The 9526-nt window shown below is 35.3% G+C and overlaps 1 protein-coding gene across 1 annotated transcript in view; it reads left to right on the top strand.

The window, feature by feature from the left end:
• Positions 1-9526, top strand: part of RTF2 (replication termination factor 2) — a 79475-nt gene that overhangs the window by 19082 nt on the left and 50867 nt on the right. Inside the window, exon 5 of the mRNA XM_074210314.1 lies at positions 1072-1150. Within this exon, the coding sequence (XP_074066415.1) occupies positions 1072-1150 (79 nt within the window). The remainder of the gene's footprint in view (positions 1-1071; positions 1151-9526) is intronic.

Consider the following 9526-nt stretch of genomic DNA (forward strand, 5'->3'; position numbering starts at 1 on the left):
ACTATACAAAAAGTAGATTCAGCTCACAGAAGTTAAAAAGAACTAATTTTAATTACATAAAATTAAAAGTTTTATCCAAGCAAGAAAGCAGTTAAAATTAGAAAGAAAATAGTTAGCTGGGGGGAAAAAAATCTTTGCAGCAAGTTTCTTTGACAGAAGTCTCATGTCAAAGATATATAGATATTTATAAAATTCTGAATTTATGTTTATTTTGTTCATGATCTTGAGATCTAAGTCACCGCTTCATTCTTTGTTTCTGGGACACAGTAAATGCTCACTAAATCTTCCATTCTCCAGGTGCAATCCAATTAAGGGCAACTACTTGAAGGCTCTCCTCTCAATATTGCTTAACCCCTTAAACATTTCATTGAGTAGTAAAAAATAAAACCCATGTACCGTTCCCCTTCATTGTTGAAGTGGATGACTATAAATGTTTGAAATGGTTTGTTAAAAGTACAGACACTTTTATTGAAATGAGGATTGTTGTGGGGAATCTATTAAATGGAAAGTGCTTGAAAGGGTATATTTTGTATTTTTGGGTAAATGCCTTTCTCCAAACAGCCACTAGGGGTCATGCGGAAAGTAAGCATTTAACTTCTTATTGCAAGCTGTTTAACCTTCTGGATACTGTGTCTTTTCTACCAAGATTATTTTTAAAAAAAATTAATTCCCAAGATTTTAAAGACAATTAGTTGACAAGCTTAGAAACTGAGGATCATCGAATAAAAGTAGAAGAAACAGAAAAGGGAAATGAATATTCTGTCTATTTGACTTTTATTCTTTTCACAGGACTTGTTAACCTTCCACATAAAAAACTCAATCACTTTAAACCGTGCTATTGTAAAATAGTATATGTAGAAATATTGCAGGAGTGAAAATTATGCTGAACAAATGTTAGATAATAAATAGGAAATATAATTAATTCATAATATAATATGTTTATATTATGTATTTATAAATTATTTATCCTAACTGTATAATAATTAATATACAATGTCATTTTACATTGTAATTAATAAGTATTAATGTATTAATAGTAATTTAAAATAATCCTTTTATTTTATATTCAAGGTTTTGCTTCTTGCGCTGCTGTGGTTGTGTATTTTCTGAACGAGCCTTGAGAGAAATCAAAGCTGAAGTTTGTCATACAGTAAGTTCCACGAAATCTATCCTCCCTCCATAGAATCTATTGAAAATAGCATTAATTTGACACAAAGCATGGTTCTACACCTTTCTCTAACTAAGGAGTCGCAGATAATTTTATGGTGAGCCTGGAAAGTTCATAAGTGTTAAGGATGGTTGTGTCAGTAACAGTAAGTGTTAACTATGTGCTGGGCAGTCTGATAAGCAATGGGGATACAAAAAGAAACAAGTAACAGTCCCATACAAACAATATATACAACACGCTAATAGAACATAAATAAGAAATAATTATCACTAGAATTAAGAGTGTTGAGGGAATGGACTTCCTATAGAAAGAAGGTGGGATTTTAGTTGTACCATAAAGGAAACCAAGGAGATCTGTAGTTGGAGCAGAGGAGAAAGAGCATTGCAGACATAAGAGCTAGAGAGAATGATTGTAGTCAAGAGATGGAAGGACTTGTTCATGGAACAGCCAGAGCCAGTGTCACTGGAACAAAGAGTAAGGTGTAACAAGACTAGAAAGGAAGGAGGGGGCTGGGTTATGAATGTTTGAATGCCAAGCAAAACATTTTGTATTTGGAGGCAATGGGAGACCACTAGAGTTTATTGAAGTGAGAAGCAGGCAGTGTGATCAGACCTGCACTTTAAGAAAGCACTTTAGTGACTGAGTGGAGGATGAATTGCAGTGGGACAGACTTGATGCAGGCTGATTTGCCAAGGGGTTATTAAAATAATCAAGGAGTGAGGTGATGAAGGCCTGCACTAGAATGTCAGTAATGCTGGAGAAAAGGGGGCTTATTAAAGAGATGTTGCTAAGGTGAAATTGTCAGGCCTTGAAAACAGCTGGGTGGGGGAAAGAATAAGGAAGGGTAGGGTGGAGCTGGGGTGTGAAAAAAATAGTGAGGAAAACAATAGGATTCTTAGGTTTTGAGTCTGATTTGGGATGATGGTGTTACCCTCTACAATAATAGGAAAAATAGAAGAGGGGAGGATTTAGAGGGAAAGATAAGTTCTGTTTTGCACATATTGAATGTTTAGTAGTTTGAGATTCATGAAAGGCAGTTGGAATGCAGTATTGGAGTTTAGCACACTGTTACAATGATGTTATCAGGAAAAATAGTCTTAATTTGTTTCCTTTTCATTTATTCTACACAGCAGTAGTTTATTACATACTTATTCTAGTTTGTTCAATTATTCCCCATTCAATGAGTACCTCCCAATTTCTCCCAGCTTTCAGTTCTTTGTCAACAGAAAAGAGCTGCCCTAAATATTTTCATACATTTGGGTCCTTTTCTTTTTCTTTGATTGTTCTTGGAATTTAGACCCCATAGTAGTTGCTAAATCAAAAGGCATGTATGCACAGTTGAATGATTTGGGGGACATAGGTCCCAAATTGCTTTTACTTGGTCAATTTGCATTAATTAGTGCATTAGTGAACTTATTTTCTTATGGCCCCTCCAACTCTAGTCATTGTCCTTTTTTTGTCAGATTTGCCAATCTGAAGGATGTGAGATGTTTTGTTTTGATTGCATTTCTTTAGTCATTATTGTTTTTGAGCCTTTTCTTTCTTTTGTTGCTTTTTGAATTTTACAATTTTTACCCCAATCTCGATTCCCTCCCCCCCCCAGCCCTCTCAGAAGGCAGTCTGATAGTCTTTACATTGTTTCCATGTTATATACATTGATCAAAATTGAATGTTTTAAGAGAAAATCATATCCTTAAAGAAAAAATAAAATATAAGAGATAGCAAAATTACATAAGATACCCTTTTTTAAAAGTTAAAGGTAATAGTCTTTGGTCTTTGTTTAAACTCCACAGTTCTTTGGATATAGATGGTATCTTAAATTGTCCCTGATGGTTGCACTGATGAAATGAGCAAGTCTATAAAGATTGATCATCACCTCCATGTTGCTGTTGGGGTGTACAATGTTCCTCTGATTCTGCTCATCTCCTTCAGCTTCAGTTCATGAAAATCCTTCTAGGCTTCTCTGAATTTCCATCCCTCCAGGTTTCTAATAGAATAATAGTGTTTCTACAATATATAACACAATTTTTTCAACCATTCCTCAATTGATGGACATTCACTCAATTTCCAATTCTTTGCCACCACAAACAGGGCTGCTATGTTTCTACCCTTTTTCATGATCTCTTCAGGGTATAGACCCAGTAGTGATATTGCTGGATCAAAGGGTATGCACATTTTTATTGCCCTTTGGGTGTAATTCCAAACTGTTGAACTTTTTTCCTTTTGATAATTGATTTTGTTCTTTTGAAAACTTCCTGTTCATATCCTTTGACCATTTATCCAATAGGAGTGACTCCTATTTTTACAAATTTTCATATTATTATTATTATAATATCTCTTAGAAATGAAACTTTTATAAAAGAAACTCACTGCAAAGATTTTTTTTCCCCAGTTAACAATTTTGTATTTCCCTCTATCCTGTTATATTTTTTTTTCTTCTTTGCTCTCCCTCCCTCATTATAAAGAAGAGGGGCATGGAATAGTAATGTGCTTAGCACCAGTGTTCTGTTTGATATAAACAGCTTCCAGTCCTTTGCCCCCCCCCCCCCGTTCATTTCCCCCATTCACACCCCTTTCTTTTATTTTCTTTAAACCCTCTCTTCAGCTCATTTCTCTACATACTTAGAGTTTGTTTTGCTTATGACTAATTTCTCCCTAAATCTGTCCTCCTTCCAATTTTTTCCTTTTTTCTTCCCTGTTTCTTCCTGATTCTCTGAGTTGAATATATTTATGCACCAAAACATGTGTTTGTGTATTTTCATGTATGTGGGTGTTCTACCCTCCCCTTAAAAGTTTAAATGGGGGCGGCTAGGTGGCGTAGTGGATAAAGCACCGGCCCTGGAGTCAGGAGTACCTGGGTTCAAATCTGGTCTCAGACACTTAATAATTACCTAGCTGTGTGGCCTTGGGCAAGCCACTTAACCCCATTTGCCTTGCAAAAACCTAAAAAACAAAGTTTAAATGAAAGTGAGATTCGAATAATACTCAATCTCCCCTCATTTTGCCCTATCCCTTTCCTCATTTTGTGCATGAGAGAATAATTGCTCACCCATTCTTATGTTTTTCTTTTCCAATGTATACTTTTTCACCTTTCTTTTCTTAAGATCTTCACAACATAAGAAAAATCACTCCTAACACCCCATCTGTCTGATGCCTCTATGACCTATATGTGATAGTATGTGTCTTAGCATATGTTTATATCATTTCCTTCTCTCCCCTAGTACTTTATCTTTATGGAGTATTTTCTGGGGGCAGCTAGGTGGCATAGTGGATGGATCACAGACCCTGGAGTCAGGAGGACCTGAGTTCAAATGCAGTCTCAGTCACTCAGTAATTACTTAGCTGTGTATCCTTGAACAAGTCACTTAACCACATTGTCTTGCAAAAATAAAAAAAAAGTATTTTCTGATTGCTCACTTGTGTTTACCTTTTTATTTTTATTTTTATTTAGTTTCATTTTTTCATTGGGAATGCTTGAAAATCTTCTGTTTCATTAAAATTTCATTTTCCCCCTGTAAGATTATACTCAATTTTGCTATGTAAGTTATTCCTATTATATCTCTTGTCTTTTGGAATATCATATTCCATGCTGTTTCTTTAATAATAATAATTGTAACTGCTAAATCATACTGTATATATGTATAGTCAGTAATACTGACTGTAGTTCCTCAGTATTTGAACTTTCTTTCTGGTTACTTTTTTTCTTTGACCTAGAACTTATGCATTTTGGTCTATAAGGTTCCTGGCAGTTTCTTCTATTTTTCAAGCTTTTGAATTGCCTTGGACTTGGGATGGAAGTTTGATCTACTGTGGTTTCTCCTATTTCCAGTGATTACTTGGTCTTGTGTTCTTAGATTGTTGTTGGAGCCCTTGTGAGGGGGTCCTGGACTGTACTACTTTACTCAGTCCACCTTGGGAAGCTAGTGGATAGAGCATTGGCCTTGGAGTCAGGAGGATGGGAGTTCAAATCTGGCCTCAGACACTTGAGCAAGTCACCTAACCCTGATTGCATTGCATCTAGGGCCATCTCCAGTTGTCCTGATTATATCTGGCCACTGGACCTAGATGGTTCTGGAAGACAAAGTGAGACTGGTAACTTAGCACAGCACTCCCTCATTAACATCCAGTTCATGTGCTTTTCATGGCATCACCTCCCCTGATGGCATGATCTTCTTCAAGAATGAAGGACAAGGGAGTGGCTAGGTGGTGCAGTGGATAGAGCACCAGCCCTGGAGTCAGGAGTACCTGAGTTCAAATCTGGCCTCAGATACTTAATAATTACCTAGCTGTCTGGCCTTGGGCAAGCCACTTAACCCCATTTGCCTTGCAAGATCCTAAAAAAAAAAAAAGAATGAAGGGCAAGTGATAACTTACGTGCAATAAATGTAAAAGGGGAAAACTATCACGAACCAGTCATGTAGCAACCATCAGGGAGTAATAGAAAGACAGTATAAATGGTTTACTGGTACCTACAAAATGTAAAAAGCTAAGAAAGGCCTCTAGAATAATGGGTAGCCATGTGGAGAATCTCTGAGACACCAAGGAAAAGAATCACAGTGGTAGAGATGATAGGAATGGGTTATTATCAGCACAAATAGGAGTACCCTAATAGATGGAGGTCATGAATTGATTAAAGTGTTGGAAGAATAGCAAAACAGGAACATATTGCCAACAGTTCACCAAAAGAAACAAGTCATCTTAAGATTTTCACTTATGTCATTTCCAAAAGAAATTTGCTTTTATATATTAAATCTGTTTGTGGATTTCCTAATAATTTTTTTTATGTTTCAAAAAAAAAGAATGAAGGACAAGTGGGCAGCTAGGTGGTGCAGTGGATAGTGTACTGGCCCTGAAGTCAGGAGGATCTGAGTTCAAATATGGCCTCATATACTTAATAATTACCTAGCTGTGTGACCTTGGGCAAGTCACTTAACCCCATTGCCTTAATTTGAAAAAAAAAAGAAAATATATTAAAAAAGAAAGAAGGACAAACATCATTATCATCATTATCCTGGTCTTCCAAATCATGCTATCTCATCCTAGAATTTCCACCAGTGCCTGGTACCTCCTTGACCTGGAGCCTTTAGCTTTCCCTGTGGCCTTTTCAACCTGAAACATCCCTTTGTTGGGTCCATCCACTTTTCTCATTGATGTGTTTCTCCTGACTCCTCCAGTTTGTGGAAGGAAGCTTTACTCTCCTCCCTCCCTGTTCTTGGCTTCTGGACTCTAAAAAATGGGCCTTGTTTGATGTCTTTTCCTATTAGAATGTAAGGTGATCACAAGCAAGGACTGTCATCTTTTTGCTTGTATTTGTATTCTCAATGCTTAGTACAATGTCTTGCAAATTGTAAGTGCTTGTTATCTTCCTTCCATCCTTCATTTTAATCATGGAAGTGGAACATTTTTGGATGATGGTGAGATCAGTAGTATGATACACATTGTCTTCGACTGAAGTAGTGAAGAAGTGATAGTAATTGGAAAGATTATAAAGAACCAGGATATTGTGGTGTTTGAGGGAATAATCAATATGTATGTTGAAGTGCTACTGTATAAGGGAAGTATGTTGGAGTGGTTAGGAAGACTATGATCCTTGAGAACTTTTGAGAACAGAAAGAACATGACCTGGGACTTGATAAATACTGACAGCAGTAGGATCTGAATTGAATGATAATTCTCAATAGAGTGATCCTCAGTGGAGGAGATGTTGCTGAATGATAGGAGAATCTGGAAGTAGCAAAGGGAAGAAAAAAGTTTGTTGATTCTCCCTCCCTGATCTTTGAGGGAACTAACAAGAAGGTACATCTAGCATTGGGAAGGGTGGCAAGAAATGCATAACCAGGTCTCCTGGAACACCAGAAGATGGAAGAAGCATAAAGGGAAGAGGTTTAAGATGAAGGGTAAGTTTGTTGATTTTAGAAATAGTAACCAACCCTTTTCTGTCTGTTAACATGTAGTCAGTTTCTTTTTTTTTTTGATATTGTTTGGTGCTTGCCATATCCAGTACCTTTATATTACAATGCCAATACATTACAGAAAATATCTATTTTTATTTTAGATTGATCAAAATTTGTGTTTGAATTGTTTGATTTTTTTCATGAGTTCATTCATTTAACACATATTTTAAAATGCATATTATGTGCCAAGCAGAATACTAGGTGCTAATAGAGGGAAGTCAAAACTCAGTGCCTCCCTTTATAGGATTTATAGATCAGTGGGAGAAATATCTAGCAAAACAATTCTTTGTGGATTTTAATTTTATATGTTACTCTGGTAAAGATAATGAGGTGTTAAAGTATTAATTTCTCTAGGTAGTTTGGGTTTTAATTTGATCCAGTTAGACCTTGAAGGAGAGAGAAATTTAATTTATAAAAATTGTTTGTATTTAAGTCAAAAGATAATTGGGCGGGGGGTGGGGGGGGTGGCCAGGTGCATCAGTGGATAATTATCTAGTGTGTGGCCCTGGGCAAGCCACTTAACCCCATTGCCTTGCAAAAACCTAAAAAAAAAAGAGAGAGACAAAAAAAAAAGTGGGGGGACGCACATCATCAATACTACAGGCAAAGGCACAAAAGCAAACACAAAACAACAAAGCAACAACTCAACAGTATAAATGTAGGTGAATACTGACTGGTCTACATCATACAGAGAGAATTCATTCCATAGATGGATTAAAAATTCCATGTGATACGTTTCATTTGTAATACTGCTTAAAAACACCAAAGAAAATTAACATCCATGAGATTACTTATTAGTGTTAAAATTAAAAAATCTAATATGCATTCCATGCAAATTATTATTTTATTTTTTAACTTGTGAAAATTAAAACCTACATACAGGCCACATAAAACCACATTGTGGACTGCATGCTGCCACAGCTGTATTTTGGACAGCTCTGGTCTATGCAGTATTTTTTTTTCAAATTATTTCCAGTTCTGCTTCCAAAAAAAATTCTATTTTTCCAAAATTTAAATTCACTAAAATGGGAAGACTTAAGCACACTTCTCCAGTGTGTGTATTATTACAATATATAATAAGTCATTATTTTTTTTTCCTAAGGTTTAATCTTTGTGAGTACCACCCATATTTGCCTCAGTTGGACCTATGGTGTTTATCTTTGACAGGGAGTTAGTGAGCTGATTTATTTTTTGCTTCTGCCAGAAAAGCTTTAGCACTCCAAATCTAAGTGTCTGAACAAGGGTTATAGTTGTTATAGTTGTTAGGTGAAATCCTAACTTAGAAAGAAAACATTTGTATCCATTTTACTATTCTTGATAATCCCCAATAAACAAGACTCAGTTTGAAACTGTCCTGATTCCATGATTTAAAGCAGATAGGTTGAGCAGTAGTTTTAGAAAATAGGTTCCTAAGAGATGTGGTTGCTAGGTTTTCTGTTTGCTAATGATTTGTTTATATTAAAAAGAAAATTTAATTGTATTCCCCACAGTGTTTTGTTCCTCATGTAATAATGAGAAACAAACTGGGGTGAATGTAAGTTGCACAGCAAGAAACAATGCAACATTTCTATGTCATATTAGTAATGTATAGTATCAGTAAATTCAACTAGTTTTCTAGACTGATCAGTTTAGGAAAGTGAAATATTTGTAAAGTAGGTTATGTTTTCTGTATTACAAAAAGTCACGCTATAACAAGAAGTTTTATAGGTGAGTGCATTTTGTTAGGAGAAAACAACGAATAAGGTATAACCATATGGACTTCAGGTCTTGGGTGTGTATGTGCATGTGTTTTAAGTAAGAGAAAAGAAGAAACCTCATTGCAGGTTGTATGGCATTTTCAAATTTCCAGATTCTGTACTGAATATTATTATCCAATGGCATGATGATCAGCTTGCTCCACTTTTTGTCAGACTGAATTTGGAATTCTTTTAAACGATGTTTCTCCAGCCAATATTGTCTTAATTCTTTCCAATCCTGCTTTTTTCCAGTAACAAAATTGAACACGACACATTTGTTTTATATGAATCCATGATGACATATTTTCAAAACAAGATAGAAAATGACATTTCTACCAAACTCAACCAAATAACTATAGGAAAACATTTTTCAATTTTAAAAAAAGCCTGAAAATAATATACAAAATATTTTTAATAGTGTTTGTTATACTTTTGAGTAACATCTAATGCTCATTTTTCATTAACTCTGTGAATCTACTTACCTCTATGCTTATAGTTGCACTTCAGAAAATAATTATTTTCTACTATGTTTTAACTAGCAAGTAGAGTTGTTCTATTAGTGACCATCTTTTTTTAAAAAGGAAGAAATTTTTGTATTTTTATGTCAAACTGTACCCTGAGAACTGTATGTGAGGAAAGCAGGTTTTTCATCTCATTTTTGCTTACAG

This window comes from Macrotis lagotis, chromosome 1 (genome assembly GCF_037893015.1).
Source record: "Macrotis lagotis isolate mMagLag1 chromosome 1, bilby.v1.9.chrom.fasta, whole genome shotgun sequence".
NCBI classification, from domain to species: Eukaryota; Metazoa; Chordata; class Mammalia; order Peramelemorphia; family Peramelidae; genus Macrotis; species Macrotis lagotis.